The following is a 17,028-nucleotide window of genomic DNA, read 5'->3' on the forward strand; positions in this document are numbered from 1 at the left end:
AGCCTTGTTCCACTTACCCACAGAGATATGCCGGGAAGTGCCAAACAGGAAGTAGACAAATACAGGATAAAAAGAGCTGTAGAGGCCGAACACGGGGGGCAGTCCAGCCAGGAGGGCATAGGCTAGGCCTGGAGGTAGAATGGTAGCAATGGAGGCTTGCAGGCCAGGGCCTTGAGAAGGATGAGGGAATCCCAACCCTAGGTCATGGTCCATAGTTCCAGGGGCAGGGCTTATAGCTTCAGATTACAGAGGGGCATGAGACCATAGGGCTTCCACGACAGGGCCTTGATGGATTGCAGATCACTCTTCACCTCTGGAAGAGGCTGAGGGTACAGCCTCTGGGTCAGGTGTGGCTCACCTTGTGGTAGCTGCATAATGGCCACACTCAGGCCAGCCAACAAGTCGCCCAGGAGCCAGTCTCGGAAGGGATACCGAGGTAGCCAGGCCAAAACCGGAAGGTGTTGGAACAGAAGGGCTCGGGCCCGAGCACGGGAGCACCTGGGGACACAATGGTGGATTGGGGACAGGGTCTACCTAAGTCCTGCCAGTGCCCCTCAGACCCCCATCCTCAGCCTTACTGAAACCAGGTTCGCCACTGGCGGGTCCCAGTTGCTGAGGTCCAACACCCCAGCTCCTCCAGCTGTTCCTGGTTAAGCAGTGGCCGCTCCACATGGTAGTCTCGCTTCCTTAGCTCCATGGCTTGTGGCACAGGCAACAGTGCCTGTGTGTCCCTCTGCCTAGGATGGTGAGAGCAGAGTCACAGTGAGTGTACCCCTGGCCCAACCTCCCTCACACTTCCACGTGGGATCAGAGTCACCCACTTGACTTTTCTAGGCCTTAAGATCTAGGTAGGTCCAGCTTTCAACTGGACCCACGCCCAGCCAGTGGCAATTCTTGAACTTTGGCTGGGAAAAGCCTCTTGCTGGGCCAAAGTTCCCTATGAAAAGATAGCAAGATGAGTACAATCCATACCTCCAACCCAGGTATAGGTGCCCACCTGTCAGTGTTCTATGAGGCCTGGTCCCCGGCTGCCTGTCCCCCCTCCCAGGACAATCCCTGTCCAGTCTCTGAGTCTTTATCCAGCTGCCCCATGAGCTCAGTGCTGGCTGAGAGCACACACAAGGAAGGGACAGGGGTTCAGTTCTTCAGGCAGGCTCCTCTTTAGAGTGGCTCCCATCTAAGGGAAGGAAAATATTGGGACTAAGGTTGCCCCTGGGCCTCCAGCCTGGGAGTCCAGGTTGTGAACAAACTCAGGCTTAATCTGGGAAAGCCAGGGGATGGCTCTCACGTGGAGAAAGGGGTCTCACTTCGCAAGCTCCTACCACTACCAGGTGCTCTTTCTAACATAGAGAAAGCTCTCACCTGACGGGAAAGTTTGCACCAGTCAGGTATGTGCTGTATTCAGAGAATCTCTTATCCACCCAGGGGCTCCCACCTGAAGGGGAGAGGGGAGGGGAAGAGGGGACCTCCCTTGGTAATAGGAGATCTGTGGGGAGGGAGTTCTTATTCGAGAAAGCTCATACTGGGAGGAAAACTTTCTTAGTGGGGAAACTTTTCACCCGCCAGGAAAGCAAAGCTAGGAAAGTTCTCATCTGGAGGGTACTCTCACCTAAGGGAAGCGCTTACCTGGCGCAGGCTCCCACCCGCAATGGTTGAAAGCTCTCACCTGGGAATAGACCTCAGGGCAGGCGGCTTCCCTTCGGGGGAAACTCCCCCGCTGGGAAATTTTTCTGGAAAGCTCTGACCTAGGGGTAGGATCCCACCCGAGGGGTAGGAACTCCCCTGGGGAGAACCTCTAACCTGGATGTCCTGGTTGGAGCGGGGAGCGGAGGAGGTGCAAAAGGCGAATCCTCAAAGACTCTAGGCACTGCCGTCTCAGAGATCTTTGAGCCCCCTTGCCCCTCCTCCGTGAGTCACTCAGGTGTTCTTAAAGGGCTCCCCCACTCTCCAGGACGCGTGTTTGGGGGGCGGGGCCTAGATCCGTGGCCCCTCCCCCTGGGAGGGCACCTCGGCCCTTCCAGCCGGGCCCCTCATTCCCGGACCAGAGGTACAGCCGGATGGGCTCAGGCCGGCACTACCGAGTCGGTGTGGCGACCTCCCGGCCCCAGCGCGCCCAGCGGCTCACCTCCTGGGCCCGGGCTCCTCCACACTCAGCCGCCTCCCGCGGCCTCCCCACACAGCCCTCGGGGGCGGGGGGCGCGCCGGCTCCCGCCCCCATCCCTCGCTTCCGGGGGCAGCCGCCTGCAGAAAATCGGCAAAGCAGCAAACCGAGGCGTCGCAGGGGGAAGACGCCTGCTGCGGACTCGGCGGTACCCCTCCACGCCAACCCAAGCCGGCACCCACACCGGGGCCACGCGGCCGCTCGAGGACCCGGACGCGGGGAACCCGGGCTGCGCCCTGCACTCACCCCGAAGCTTCGGACGGCCCCATGGCCAGCGGGCCGCCTGCCAGGTGGCAGCTGCTCCCTAAGCGCTCGGGCGGGAGGCCGCTCGGGCTCCGGATGGGTGTCGAGGCCCTACGGGTCGCTCCGAGGGGCCAATCCCCGCACAGGCCAGAGCGGGCCTGGGCCAATCAGCGAGCTTGGGCGGGGCCTAAGGGTCGTTCTCTGGGCGGGGCGAGCCCCGAGGCGGAAGATTTAACCCCTTCCTCCCCTGCGGCCTGGTTCTCGCTGCCCCTCTTGGCTCGCCGAGTCCGCCTCCCTGAGCCGGATGGAACTTGGGAACTGGCACTAAGGATCCGCGCTAGACTGGCCGCAGCCGCGGCCCCGGGTACCTGGGCACGACGGGGCTGGATACCAGGTTCTGGCTGACCGCGGAAGGTGCCCGCGGGAGGGGGAGGGACCCCTCCAGGGAGGGACCCCCCCAATGGGCTGCCTGGCGGTGCTTCTGGGAACCAGGACCTTAGCCCTCCTTGGGGTATCCGGTCCTTGGGGCTTCTTTTGCCTCCCACCGAGGGCGCCACCTTCAAGCTTTCCCCTGAAGACCAGGCAATGTCTGACGCTGAAGGTGCCCAAAGCCTCCCTTCAACCCTGGACATCAAGGCGTGAAATGAGGCTGCGAGGTTTCCCTCCCGTACAGAGCACAGCCTGGCATCTGGCCCGGAAGGTTTCTGCCTGAGTGGGGAAGGAACATGATGTGCTGGCCAGTTGCAAGCCTGAGAGGCTAGTGGGGGTCAGTGCTGTTCATGGGCTGAGGGGTTAGCAAGGGCAGTTCCTGGGATGGGTTGGAGCCCTGGCCAGGGCAAATGCCAGCTTAGAGTCGCAGGCCCTGAAGACCAAGTCATTGTTCTGACACCTTGAAGAGAGAGAGGGGTTCCCTGGCACCTTACTCCCAACACCTGTGCTCATACTTCTAGCCCCTGATCACAAGGCAGTAGGCCAGAAGTCAGGGTGAAAGAGATGGAAACCTGGTCCAAATGTCAGATGAAATAGGCTAAAAATAGCTGAATATTGGCGGGGGTGGGGTGGGGGTGGGGGTGGGGGTGGGTGGGGGAGTGCTCAGATTTCTTTCAAAGGTCAGCTGGGCCTGAATCCTTCATAGCTACCCTCTTACCCTACCCTGCCCCCCCCCACTCCCACCCCCAAACAGAAAGAAGCAATAATCATTTTCTATAGAAGTTTATTCCCAAAACAGAGCGCGGCTTCACGGAACAATTTACACAGACAGGGAAAGGGGCCACTGGGCTGGAGCAGGGGACCCCCAGAGAGGGACATAGCAAGGACAACCTCCTCTCCCTACAGTGGGCCCCTCCCCCTTCAAGGGCTGGGGTCATTCTGGGTAAGGAGAGCTGGAGTCCTGGCTGGCAGGATTTGGCACCAGTCAGCAAAGTAGAACTTTTAATCTCCTTGGAAACTGCCTCCCAAGAGTATGTGTAGGGCAGGAGGGTGTCTGCATAGATCCCCTACAACCCTGCACAACCCATTGTTCCTAGCTGTAAGAGGATGCCTACTCTGGAGGCCTCTGGGTCTGCTGTTCAACAGAGGGCTCAGGGCTGACCTTTGGCCTGGGAGAACTAGGAGCTAGAAACCCCTCAAGATGGCCAGCTCCAGGGTCCTTAAGCCCCTCTCCCACCTTCCCATCTTTCACTTGTAAACAAAGGGGGAGGAGAACCCACATTTTCAACTGTAAACAAAGTGTAAAAAGTTCAAAGTTGTAAGTTGTAAACAAAGTTTTAAAATGTTTTAAATCTTGACCTGTAAACAAAGTAACAAAATCTAAAAGTCCCCAGTTCTGGACATCAGACAAGCAATAAAAGAAGAGTTTTGTGAACAGGGTCCTAACAGTCATTTTTCCCTTTAGAAGGGGATAAAGTAGGGTGGAACGTGGAATGAATTACTGCAGCCCAGGCGCCCAGGGCCAGGAGGGTCCTGTAAACATGGGAGGCAATGGCACCTACATTCTGTGTCTTCAATTCTCTTCTTTCTGTTCCCCTTGCTCCCCCTCCTACCCCTATCCTTGGGAAGAAATTCTAGCAAAGGGCAGTGTCAGGGAATCAAATGGCACCACAGACAACTTCTGCTCACGCCAGAGGCAGGGGCTGGCGAATGACCCCCCAGTCTACCCTCTGCAGGAATGTCTGAATAGAGGCCTGAGCTCCTCCGCATGGGAGAAAAGAAAGCCTTGCTCTGTAAACATGACATCTGCTGTTCCACCAGCGCCCCACAGCATCAGTCCTAGGTCATAAGGCAGTAAGTGGCAGGGACTCCACATAAGAAACACACACACCCACGGGGAGGGGCAGCATGAGCAAGCCCCATGAGGAGGTCAGAGGACCCCTGTTTCCAAGACCAACCCCCAGTCCCTGAAGTTTGGCCCTCGGAGCATCCGAGAAAAAGCAAAGATCAACTCTGTACTTTAGGCCCTCATGATATTCAGATCAAAGGATGGGGGCTATTTGCCCCTCCTGTCTGAATCCACCCCAGTCAGATGAGAGGAAAGAGCATATGGTTTGCCAGGGACCCAAATGGGGCCAAACACTGCACCTCTTACCCTCTGTCCCCTTCCCCTCCCAGCCCAGCCTCAGAACCCCGGGAGACAGAAAAGCGGAAAAATAACATAAGCATATCTCTCTGGTTACAAAGGTACAAAACGTATAAAAGTCCTCCTTTCAGTTCTCTCACTCTGCACCTGTTACACACCTGCTCACATGCTCACAGACGGAGCATGGAGCCTCGGCATGGCAGCCACAGGCAGAGCTGGGGGTGGGGTAGGTAGAGACTGCCTTAGGATCAGCCCCTCACTCCTGGAGTCTCTTCTGGTAGCTCAAATCCTCCATCGCCCTCAGCCGTTCCTAGTCCATGAGTCTGGCCCTCAGGAGTGGCCCTCGCTTCTGGGAACTCTGCAGAATTGAATGCAGTGGTCAGAGGTGGTGGCTGACAATGAGTCAGGGGGCTCTGGGATCCCCCACAGCCTGGGTCCCCACCATCTCAGCACCCCCAACCCCATCACCTTCTCCTCTCAGTCCCCAGCCCCCTTCCACCCCTTCCAGGGTTCTCAGACCCATTCTGCACCCTGAGACTCATCAGCAAGGCCCCTTGGTCACCTGTTTTCTCTCTAGGCACTCAGCGAGCACCTGCCATGCACAGATACTAGGTTAGCACTTGACAGGTTCTGTCTCAAAAAATCACCACATCTCAAAGAGTTTGTTACTACAGACACATTTTACAGATATGGAAACGGAGACTCAGAGAGGTCAAGTGTGACTTCAGAGCCTGAACCCCTGTGTAGTCAGTCCCCTAGGACACCTTCCCTATCACCCACCAGCCAGACCTCAAGGCCAGAGCAATACTCAGAGCTCAGAGCAATCCCTCAGCCCTACCTCAGGCATCTTTCCAGAATCCCTGGCACCAGGCCCTAAATCCCCAGCTCCTCCTACCTTTCTCCTCCTCTGACTCTGCTTGGGTTCTATGAGTCTCCTGCACCACTCCTGGCATCCCTTCCCCTCAAAGCCTCCTTTTACCTTGCAGACCTCCACAGAGCCTGACCTAGCTGTTTCTCCTTCCTGAAACTCAACTCTTCTCTTGGCTTCCGTGGCTGGCAAGCCCTGGTTCCTCCCTACTTCCTCTCTGACTCCTGTGTACCCAGCTGCTCCCCACCCTACAGATGTCCCACAGGCACCTGAGATGCAACAGGCCCCGAGTCAGCTCCTCTGTGTTCCATCTCACATTGCCCATAGGTACAAGGAAACTCACATTGATTAAATAAAGAAGTGCGTAAATTATTTACTTTCAAAATTAGCTCTTCATCCTGGCATATGAGATGCCCATATCCTGACACTACTTCTGGCCCCTCCTTAACCCTTACCACTCCTAAGCAAAGCATCCCCAGTAATGATTCCTCCTCTCCCCCTTGCCTCTTGTATGTACCATGTTATCTCCTACTTCTAGACCTTGGCTCCTGCTCTCACCCCCTCCACTAGTCCAAACCCTTTGGAAGGCACTTATCTTTCTTCCCTAGCCCGGGAGGTGCAAGGGGAGGGTGGCTGGCACCAATCCTACACCGGCAGGTCACCGCTAATCACACTGCTAATCACACCACCGTTCCCTGCCTGTGGCGCCTGGCTGTGCTGAGCCTGGGGTAGCCCACACCATCCACCAACCCACACCTACGTTCTGTGGCAAAACACAGGTCAGGGTACACAGGAGGTTGCCTTAAGCTAATGAGGGTGTAGGCAGGTGGCCACACCCTGCTTACTCTGAGTCTGGAGACAGCTCCGAGATGCTATGAGATGTAGCAGAGCGTGGTGTGGAAGGCCCAAGCGCAGAGGCCGTGGCAGAAGGCGTGGCAGTGGTGTGAGGGCCCGAGGGCGTGCTTGAGGACTGCACAGAGGAGGAGAGAGCTGAGGAGTTGAAGGAGGCCAGTATAGAAGAAAGAATGTCCAGCTGCTCTGTGGAGGGGCCATGGCTAGGGCCACTGGCTGGGTCCTCCCTAACTCTGAGCAGCTGTGGGGGTGGCCCAAGGCCTTCTCGTGAGGGGTGCCGGCTAGGCACACGGTCCAGCTGCTCCCCTGAGTTCGATCTCCTGGACAGAGAATCCAGGGGCCGGGATGGCAAGAGGGGGTCCCTTGAGAGTTGCCGCTGGGGAGAGAGGGGCAGAGGCGGGGGCTGTGGGTCAAGGTCCCGGGCACTGTGGGGCAGGGGCAGTGTGCTCAACCACTCGCAGGGTGCCCCTAGGTCCAGAGCATCGCGTGACCCGAAGCGGCCAGCCCTGGCACCAGGGTAGTCCCTGGGTGGCTGTCTCCGTGGTAGGGTACTGCCCCGATCTCTAGGCTCCAGGCGGCCTGGCGCAGCATCCAGGCGTTCCTGGGAGCCTGGCCGACTCAGGGGACGGAGAATAGGGGCAGGGGCCTCCTCCAGTCGCTCACGGCTCAGTTGCCGCCGGAGGAGCAGGTCCAGCTGTTCTCGAGAGGAGTAGCGGCTGGCTGGCTGTGAAAGGCTGCCTGTGGCCCCACCAGCATAGATGCGACCATAGGAGGCAGCTGGCACAGCACGGTGGCCCAAGGTGGCTGCACGGCACCAGGACAACTCTGGAGCACCTCGGGTCTGTGGCACCAGTGGGTACTGCAATCGGTTCTTCAGGATGCCTACATGAGGAACAAATGGGAGATAGGGTCTGTATGGGGGTGGGGGGAACAGACATTCCCTGGGTCTTGGGATGCAGCTGCTCCTGGGATCCCTCTGACATAGGGCTGGGGGCAGAAATCCCTTGGGGAGTGGCAGCAGCAGCCTCTGGGGATTCCACAGTGGCAGCAGGACAGGGCTCAGAGTGGGGAGACAGTAATCCTCGATGAGGACAGGGTCTGTCCCCATAGTGCAGGAGTAAGGGCAACAACCCCCTACCCTCGAGATCAGAGGAGGGACAGTCCCCAGGTCCTGGCAATGCAGGTCTGGGTCAAAGTGGCAGGAATCCCTTGGATGGGGGTAGAAGCAGTTCCTGGGGTCCCTGAAAGTATAGGCCAAGGTCAGGGATCATACCTTTCCTCTGGCGCTGGGCCCGGCCCAGGGAGGTTTCATCCCCACTGGTCAGAGCCAGGTCTGGCTGGTTGTTGTTGGCTGCATCCTTGCTGGTGTCCAGTCCCAGGCGCCTCTCAGAGCCCCAGGTCTGCAGAGCACAGGGAGTGGCCTCGCATTCCCCCAGGGCTGGCCAGTAGGATAGAAGGTCATTGCCATCCACATCTGTAGAGCCAGAGCAGGTTACAGGAGCCTCTGAATTGACTCCATTGTCTTATGAATCCTGTGATCCAGACTCAGTGACTGCCCCCGCTCCCCCAACCCTAACAACTCTTGAAACCCTGGCTGCTCTGAGGGAGGTAGGAACAAGAGGGCATCTCTCAGAAATCAGTGGAACCATGGAGAGGACTAATGATAAGCCTGCCACTCTGGAGGTGGGCAGATACTAGGGGTGGGGGAACTTGATGGCTGAGGGGTTGGGAAGAACCAAGAACCTGGAAGAACCAAGCAGGCTGACCCCTAACTCTCAGGGAAGAAAAGGGGCTGGAGGGATGATATGTCACCCTGTAACATCCCTGACTTTGACCCAAATGGAATAGAGGGTGTCTCTGGGTCACTCATGGGGTCAGAGTATGCCCTCACCTTTGGGGTGAGTGAGGAGCCTCTCACTCTGGGCAGCCCGGCGGAGTGGACGCTGGAAACGCCCCCGTGTCCGGCCATTGTCCTCACTTTCTGAGGATGGGATGGACAGACTTCGTTCCTCCTCCAAAGACAGGTCACTGTCGGAGTCAGAGTCCGCGGCTGGAGGTGGGAAAGTCAGAAGAGGGAAGGCATGTCAGTGGCTCCAAGGGACAAGGAAAAGAGTGTGGAGCTGTGTCTTAGGGTAGCTACAATGGGAAACTGGGGCTGGAGACCTAGGCAGAGTCTGGAGCAGGTATTGGTGCAGAATGGCTGGGACTTGGCAGGAGAACCAGGTGTCTCGTGGGGCAGTGACCTGGGGGGAACTTGCCCACCACAGTCAGCCGCTGCTCTCAAGAAAGCCCAGGCCCACCCCCAGCCTAGGCCCCTACCTCCACCAGCATCTCGATGGAACATGGCCACATCCAGGTCAGTGGGGCCAGCATGGGCCTGGAGGCTGTGGTCAGTGTGGTCAGCAGCGGAGCCATGTCGAACCAGGACATTGTCCCTGGAAATGCAGGAGTGCCCCGGCCACCCATCAAAGAGGGATGTGATAGGGTACTCTGGGGACTGGGGTGTCTGTGAGCACATAAGGCCAACTGCTGTGGGATGGCTCTGAAGGCACCCCTGGCAAGAGGTATCTGGAGGAGAAATAGTAGCAGAGTCCCAAGTGCCAAGACAGGTGAAGCCACCGTTCTGGGACCGGTAATGCCAACCTCTGGTCAAGGGGGACAGGTCTGAGCAGTACAGCCCCCTCCCATGAAGACCTCTCTGCTCACCTGAGGTAGCCACGGCCCCGCTGGCTGTCTTGGTCCTGGGTCCGGCCGGAGCGGGCACTGCTCACTGAGGAGACAGTGGAGGCTCCCAGAGTGATGCGGATGAGGCCACTCTCTTCAAAGAGGGCTGTGTTGTTGTAAGCCCCGTGCCCCTGCAGGAGGTGGGTACAGACAGGAGTGTGAGCCAGCTCTGGAGAGGCTCCCAACCCTGGCCTCCCAGGGCCCCTGCCCAGGTTCCCCAGACCTGAGAGTCCCTCACCGTGCCCGGGGCCGGCCTTGCTTCCTCGGGTGCTGCCTTTCTGCCCAGACAGGCTGGTGTCCAGGCAGCACGAGCATCTGCATTCAGGATACAGAAGAGCAGCAGCACTGCCAGGCCCTGTGGCAGCAAGGGTCAGTATGGAGTCAAAGAAGGTTAGTGAAAATCAGTGAGAGATTAGAACTGAGTCACAGGTCAGAGAAGGAGTACCAGGGGGTCCGTCAGGGCTGGGAGAAGTCACTGTGGCTCAGCAAGGGGGATTAGTCATCATAAGTTAGTGTGAGGGAGTGAGAAGCCAGGGGCGACCCAGTAAAGGAGTCAGGCAGTGATGGGTCAGAGGGGCACAAGTGACTAAGCTGTGGAGGTCAGTGCCAATCAGGAGGCACAGTGCTGGAGGAGGTCAACCTGGGATGAGCAGCCTGCCCATCAGCAGTCTACCAGGAGGAGTGAGCCCTCGATCAGGTGTCAAGGGCCCACCAGGGTTGGAGCCACCCCGCTGAAGCCCCACCTGGCCCAGGGTGGGAAGGGGTGCCGGGTACCTGGAGGCCAGAGAGCGCAGCGTGGAGGTAGTGGAAGGCCAAGACGCTGTGGTTGACTGCCAGGAGGCCGAAGAGCCAGGAGGCACTGACAAGGAGAAGCAGCAGAAAGCAGCTACGAAGGCTCCTGCTGCGGGATATGGGAGGACACAGGGGACACACAAGCGTCATGCAGGGCTCGTGTGCGGAGCACACAGGGGACATGGAAGGACAGGAAATCACACAGGAACACAGCAGTCTCAGGAGGACACTATGGGAGACTACGGGAGGTCACTGAAAGAATCAGGAGGATACTCAGGGAGCCACGAGAGAACATGGGGAAAACATGTGGGAGGTCGGGGCGCTGTGAGAGGAATGTGGGAGACAGCAGGGACACAGGGAGTAGGGGGCAAAGTGAACCACCCAGGCCACAGGAGACTCTTTGGGGACAGCAGGGCAGCAGCACATGCGGGGGCGCCAGAGAGGGACCACAGGCCAGGGCAGGTAGGACTTGATCCCCATACCCAGCATCTGGAGCCCAGCCTGCCCAGGAGAGGACTGCCATTCTAAGAACCTCCCCGCTTTCCCCAGCCAGCCAACTCACAGCATGGAGGTCTTCTTGGCCTCCCTCTGCCCAGTGGCGCAGGATGTGCGGGCAGCGAGGAGAAGCATGGTCCCATTCATCTGGACCCGCGGCCAGACATGTGGAGCAGGGGTGGGGCAGAGAGAGACAGAGACAGTGAGAGAGAGAAAGAGAGAGAGACAGGGACAGAGAGAGACCAGGCCGCACAGAGAGAGGCCGAACCAGGGAGAGACACGCAAGTGCATGGGTGCACACGCACACAACAGGGAGAACAGAAACAGAGAGGACCTTAGAGGAAGTCCGAGAGAGGGAACCAGAGTGGGACTGAACAACGGAGACAGGGATTCACAGACAGAGAGAGGCAGCCGTCTTTCTGACCCGACACCTCCCATCTCTGTGCCGGTGGAGTAGAGAACAGGAATTGAGGTCACGCCCTGGAAAGCCGTGGACCGCCTCTGCCTGGTACCCTGGCACTGACACCACCGCACCTGCTGCAGGGCCACTCCCCAACACCTGCTGTGGAGCACACAGGTGCCCTGTGTGAACACACTCACCACAATGACAAGGATGACAGGACCTGCGAAGCTCCAGATAAGGGGTTCATGGATGGAGATCCAGCAGAAGTCAGGGTTCCCGTAGCCCTCGGGATCCAGGCCAACAGCAAGGCCTGTAGGGGAGGAGAGGAATGATCAAAGGGGTATGTTCTAGAGCAGCTGACCCTCTCATACATGGGGCACATGTGTGTGGGGCACAGGCAGAGCAAGCTCCTCCGTGCACGCAGCAGGTGAGGATTAAGGTCAAAGTAATGATTATGATTAGGGGCAGAGGCAAGGGTCAGGCCATGTGACAGAAGTCAGGGATCACAGGCCTAGATAGGTTAGGGAGCAGAGCCCTTACCCAGCAGCACGGCAGGGACACCCCAACCCAGGGCGTGGTAGAAGCGCATGGCGCCACGGTCCACATTGCGTGGTTCAACCTGCATGCGGTAGAGGTGGAGCCCCTGCACGAGGAGCCACGCGAAGGTGCTGAGGAAGAAGTAGTGCAGGAGGATGGCGACCGCGGTGCACACCAGCTGAAGGCAGGGTTGGGGGGCGTCAGCACTGCTCCCGCCTCCCCCCACCTCTGACCCCTAAACCACAGCACCTTATCCCAGGATCCTGCCCCAAACTCAGGCCCCAACCTGAGCATCCCTGGCCCTTAACCCTGAACTTTGGCTCCAGGACTTCCTGGGCCAGGTTGAGGTCATCAAGACACAGGTCCCCTGGCCCTGACCCTGCACCTGGTTGTGGGTCCTGTGGATTCCCAGCAGGAAGAGAAGCTCTGCCACGCCCAGGGCAGCCGCCACATTGGCATGGATTCCACGCATGTTGGACTTGAGGCTGCGCAGGCTCAGTAGGACAGCTGCGGTCAGAAGCAGTGCAGCCACAGACACAGCCATGACCACATGTGTGAACACAGCCAGCAGCTCCAGGTCACCTTCCAGCCGCTGTGGGGATAGGGATGGTGGATGGGATGTTCGGCACCTCTGCCCTTTGGCCTGCCCCCATCCTCAGGACTCTGAACGTAGTCCCACCTCACGGGGGGATGCATCCATAAGGACCCCAAAGGTGCCTGTCCGGCTGCAGCGACACCGAGCATGAGACCCATTCCTGTGCACCAGCTCACAGTCCCGTGCCGTCCACATGCCGTGCTGGTCCGCCCTGCAGCCAGAGGCGGGTTAGATCTACCATCCGCTCAGGGCAGTACCCCACAGACAGGTGGGAGGTTTGTGACACATAGTGTGGGGGAGGGTGTTGGGGGGGGTGTGAAGGTGGGGAGCAGCAGTCCTAATTGGCCTGGGTGCACAGGGACATTGGTGAGGGCCCCAAGGACAGGCTGGGCACTCCAGGGGCCAACAGGGGACCAAGGGTTTCCGGAGTAGAGGTCCTCACGGGCCAGGTGGGTCCCACTGCACGCAGATCGCCTTGCTCCGATTCGCTGTCTGCAGCAGGCGGAACTCCAGGCTGATGGGGGACTCCAGAACACCCCTTAGGAAGTTGCGTCGGTGGAACACAGCCACACTGACCACCGGGGAGTTCATTACAGGGTTCTGAGGGAGCCTGAGGAGACACCCAACCTGGGCTCAGACACCGCTGACCTCTCCAAGCTCTGACTACCTACCTCACGGTCTTCATGCCATTGGCATGGCTGACCGAGAGTCCGGGATGCCCCAGAGTGGAAACAATTTCTGGTTTCTGGGCTGCTTCAAGACCCTGAGTTCAATGGCCTAGCTGGGCTGTCACAGTTCTGCAGGAAAAGCAGGTTCTCTGCAGCTGAGAGATTGCAGACCCACTGCCCACACTGGGGTGTGTGGTCCGAGCAGCCGCAGACTGCCTCAAACTGTCTTCCCTGCCACCCCCATCTGACCTCCATCGGTCAGTCCGTCTTTGCTTGCCTGTCTCTGTTAGGCAGTTTGCCTGTCTGTACCTGGCTCCTGTGCCTCTCCTTTATGCGCCAGCCCCCACCTGTGGCTCTGTGTCTGTCTGCAACCCTGCACAACCCCACAGAATGTGATTCACATGAAAGCCAGCGTGGACAAGGCTCCCTGGAACTGTGTACAGGAGGTATCTCAGGATGACGGGGAACCTGTTCATTTGCCCACCAAAAAAGGGGTGCTAGGCTGGGTAGAAGCTTGCAGGAAGCTCAGGGGAGGGGCCTGGAAGTAACTCCTCCCTCCCCCACCGAGGTACCTGGCACCTCTGCGCTCAGCCTGGAACTGGGCAGGAAGCAGCCCCCCCAAGGTGCGGTAAACAAGGAGGATGACAATGGAGATCCCAGGCTCAGGCTCGGGCTCCAGGGGTGCTGGAGGAGGGGCCACACTTGAGGTGGTGATGTTTTCCATGTTGCCACTGCCTGTGGGCAGAACTGCCAGGAGAGGGAGAGGAACCACCATCAGTGACCCCCAAGCTCCCACAAACCCAGCTCTGAACCAACCCAATGCAGCATCAAGCATGGGAATCTCTTCCCTGAAGATCCAGAACTGGGAGACAGGGGAGCAGAAGCCCATGTCCCCTTCGTCCGCAGGGCTGGATCCTCAACATCAAAGCCCAGGAGAGATCATCTTGGGAGAGGGAGAGAATGTGGTGAGGTGAGAGCAGTGCGGAGGGCTGGCACGGCAGGGTCTCACACAGGGGTCTGACATGGAGTAGGTCTGGCAAGGGGAGAACTGGCAGGAGGGCAACATACTATGTAGCAAAATAGGTAGGGGAGGAAATAGGACCTGGGTCGGGGGTTAGCCAAGGGCTTTCACCTGCAGGTGGAGACGGCCGCGGGGACTGGGAAGGCAGCAGCACATGTGTGTGAGGGTCCCAGGCGTCCTGGCCCCGGAAAAGGTTGCTATGGTAACGAGGGTAGCGACGGGTCCCCCGGGTGGGACTGGGGTGCTCCATGCGGTCAATGCTGAGCACTGCCCAGGAGGAAGGCGGGTGAGACCCAACAAGGATCTCCTCCCCATGCTGAAGGCCCCATACCCTCCTAGCCTTATCCTGTCCCCACGTCCTGTCCCCACGTCCCACAACCCATCAGTTCATTGCTGCCAGCACAGAGCCTGTCCCTTCAAAGCTCTGAGGGAGGTGGCATAGCCTCCTGCCACTAATGCTGACACCAGTGTCCCCAGCCCCTCAGACCCCCAGGTCCTTGCCCCTTCACAGACCCCTGCCCACCCCACCCCCCACAGGTCACCCGCCACATACTGATGTTAGGCGTCACCAGCCCCACGGGATTCAGGTATGTGAGCTCCATATTCCTCGCAAGTGTGGCGGCATACTCCTCCAGATGCTGCACCAGCCCTGCGCTACCTGGGGAGCCCCCAGGGGCCCGCTGCCCCAGTGCTGCCCAAAGGTCTCCGGTCTCTGGAGCAAGCAGTGCAGAGCCAGCCCACAGCAGGTTCTGGAAGGAGGGAGATGAAAGTGGGCTCAGCCAGGTGAGGACATGTGGGGGACAGGGCAAGTCCAAGGGATCTGGCTGAGCACTCAGACTGGCCCCAGCAGGCAACGGGGTGGGTTTGGAGAGGACAAGGGAAGAGGGAGAGCCCAGGACCTTCAGTTCCCCAGGGTCAGGAGGGGCCTGAACAGGGGTCCCAGGGATGTGGGCACCGGGCGCAGCCTCACCTCATTAAAGTGGGCGTCCTGTGTGGCTGTCAGCCCAAAGCCCTGCTGGTGGCTCTCAAAGGCCAGCAGGTGGGCCAGCAGTCGGGCAGTGACTCGGACATCTTGGCTAAAGTAGTGCTCAGTGTGGCCAGTCACCTCCCGCAGCCTCTGAGCCAGCTTCTTGGCCTCCACAGTATCCAGTGCTGTCTTATTGAGCTCCAGGCCATCCAGCTGCCAGGATAAAGATGGGGATGTTGCTCTCTGGTCCCTTAGGCCTTTCTCAAAAGCTTCACAGGAAGAAGGGTTTGGCCAGATTAAAGGGCAACCAGGAGAAGCCCAGGAGGTCAAAGGCTGGGGCGGGATGTCTAGAGCCCAGCACAGGCCTGGGGAAGCCAAGGTCTTGAGTGCAGGGCCAGGTCTGGGCAGTCTCACCAGCAGGTTGAGTTCTCGAAAAGCAGGGGAGGTACAGTTGAAGAGGTCAGGCTCTAGCCAACCCCGGTCCTCATCACACAGTCGCACAGCAGCACCTGAGGGCAGATGACCCTCAGGGTCAGGCCTGGGGCCTGGCCACCTTCACTGAGGAGGTGAACACAGCACCCTCTCCCACCCTGGGGGAGCTCTAAGACAGAGGTCAGAGTAGTAGGCATCTGTGGCTGGACCTAGGCACAGAGCAGCCCCAGCCCCCAGCCCTAAGCCCAGCCCAGGCAGGTCCCAGCTGCCTATCAGTTAATACTTGAGGGTGTGGGCCATTTTGAACCACTGATTAAATAAAGCAGAGCACAAGGGCGCCCTCTCTCTCTCTCTCTCTCTCTCTCTCTCTCTCTCTCTCTCTCGCATTCTCTCTCTTGTGAGAATGCGAGACACACACACACACACACACACACACACACACACACACACAGGGCCAGCACAGGTTTACAGACATGTGACCCAGGGCAAGCACACACACACCAGCACTTACATTGGCACATACATAGATATGTGATCAGGATAGACACACACACTCTTTCGTGGACACACACACAGACATGCTGACACAGAACAGGTTTTTCAGTCATTGTGTGACTAAAGTGAGGGTGGGGGTCAAAGTTCTCACACCACTTTTAACTGCTCCAGTGGTGGACTCTGCTGCGATCTCTCCCTTGTCTGTGGGACTGGGATGGGGGGTTGCATCAGAATTGATCTGGGCCTTAAGACAGCTTATAGCCACCAGCAAGAGGGGACCCTCACTTGAACACAGAACCCCCACCCCTGAAAGACAGACTCACAGACACGTGCGCAGGCACAGAAAGACACACACATGAGCATGCATACACAGATGATCTCTGTCCAGCCACCACGGGGACCTCAGGCAGCAGGGAGGGGCCCTCAGGCAGCAGGGAGGAGTCTATAGGGTCCTCAATCAGAGGGGAGGGATCTTTCATGACCTTAGACAGTAGGAAAAGGCCTGAAGACCTTGAGAACTGAGGAGGGGTCTGCAAGGATCTCAGGAAGTGAGGAGGGGTCTACAGGGTCCTCAGGCATCAGAAAAGGGACCCCAGCATCCTCAGAGAAAGGGAAGGGGCCTCCAGGGACTTCAAGCAGCTGAGAGTAGCTTTTAGAGACCTCAGGTAACAGGGATGGGTCTGCAGGGATTTCAGGCAGCAAGAGGGGTCTGCAAAAGCTCTGGCAGTGGGGGGGGGGGGCAGCACACCTGAGCAAACACGTACCCCTTACCTGCACCCCGCAATCCTGCCCAGAAGCCAAGAGAAACAGATGGAGGCTCAATGAGGGGGTGAGGAGGGACCCAGAGTCCCTAGGAGGTACACATGGACCCCCTACCCCACTCCCACTTCTTTGCAGGAATAGAGCCGCCCAACTCAGGAAAAGAAGTATCTCCAGTCAGATGACAGGCCTCCTCCCCTCCTCAGTGTTGCTCCCGCCCCCCACCCAGGTACTCACCCAGAGCCCCCCGAGGACAGGGCACTGAGGCCAACATGCCAAACTTGGTCTGGGGCCACCACACACCAGATCTCAGGGACTTGGGACATGCATCATAGAGCACTGGAGAGAGAGGAGGCACTGAACAGATGGCCAGGGGGAAATGACAGCCACACCCACTGCCCCTCTGCCACCCACATCAGACCCACCACCCACCACTCCCCT

General features: G+C 58.6%; 1 protein-coding gene across 9 annotated transcripts in view; it reads right to left on the bottom strand.

The window, feature by feature from the left end:
- CELSR3 (cadherin EGF LAG seven-pass G-type receptor 3) overlaps window positions 1-17,028 on the bottom strand; it is a 36,836-nt gene that overhangs the window by 7,494 nt on the left and 12,314 nt on the right. For 2 of the 9 annotated variants that reach the window (XM_041763606.1, XM_041763605.1), the window contains exons 1-4: window positions 2,408-2,549; window positions 579-737; window positions 359-498; window positions 18-128 (exon numbers count right to left, since the gene is read on the bottom strand). In XM_041763606.1, the coding sequence (XP_041619540.1) occupies window positions 18-128; window positions 359-498; window positions 579-737; window positions 2,408-2,430 (433 nt within the window). In that variant the 5' untranslated portion in view covers window positions 2,431-2,549. The other 7 variants (XM_041763614.1, XM_041763610.1, XM_041763613.1 and 4 more) reach the window with 7 other exon arrangements.

This window comes from Vulpes lagopus, chromosome 7 (genome assembly GCF_018345385.1).
Source record: "Vulpes lagopus strain Blue_001 chromosome 7, ASM1834538v1, whole genome shotgun sequence".
NCBI lineage: Eukaryota > Metazoa > Chordata > Mammalia > Carnivora > Canidae > Vulpes > Vulpes lagopus.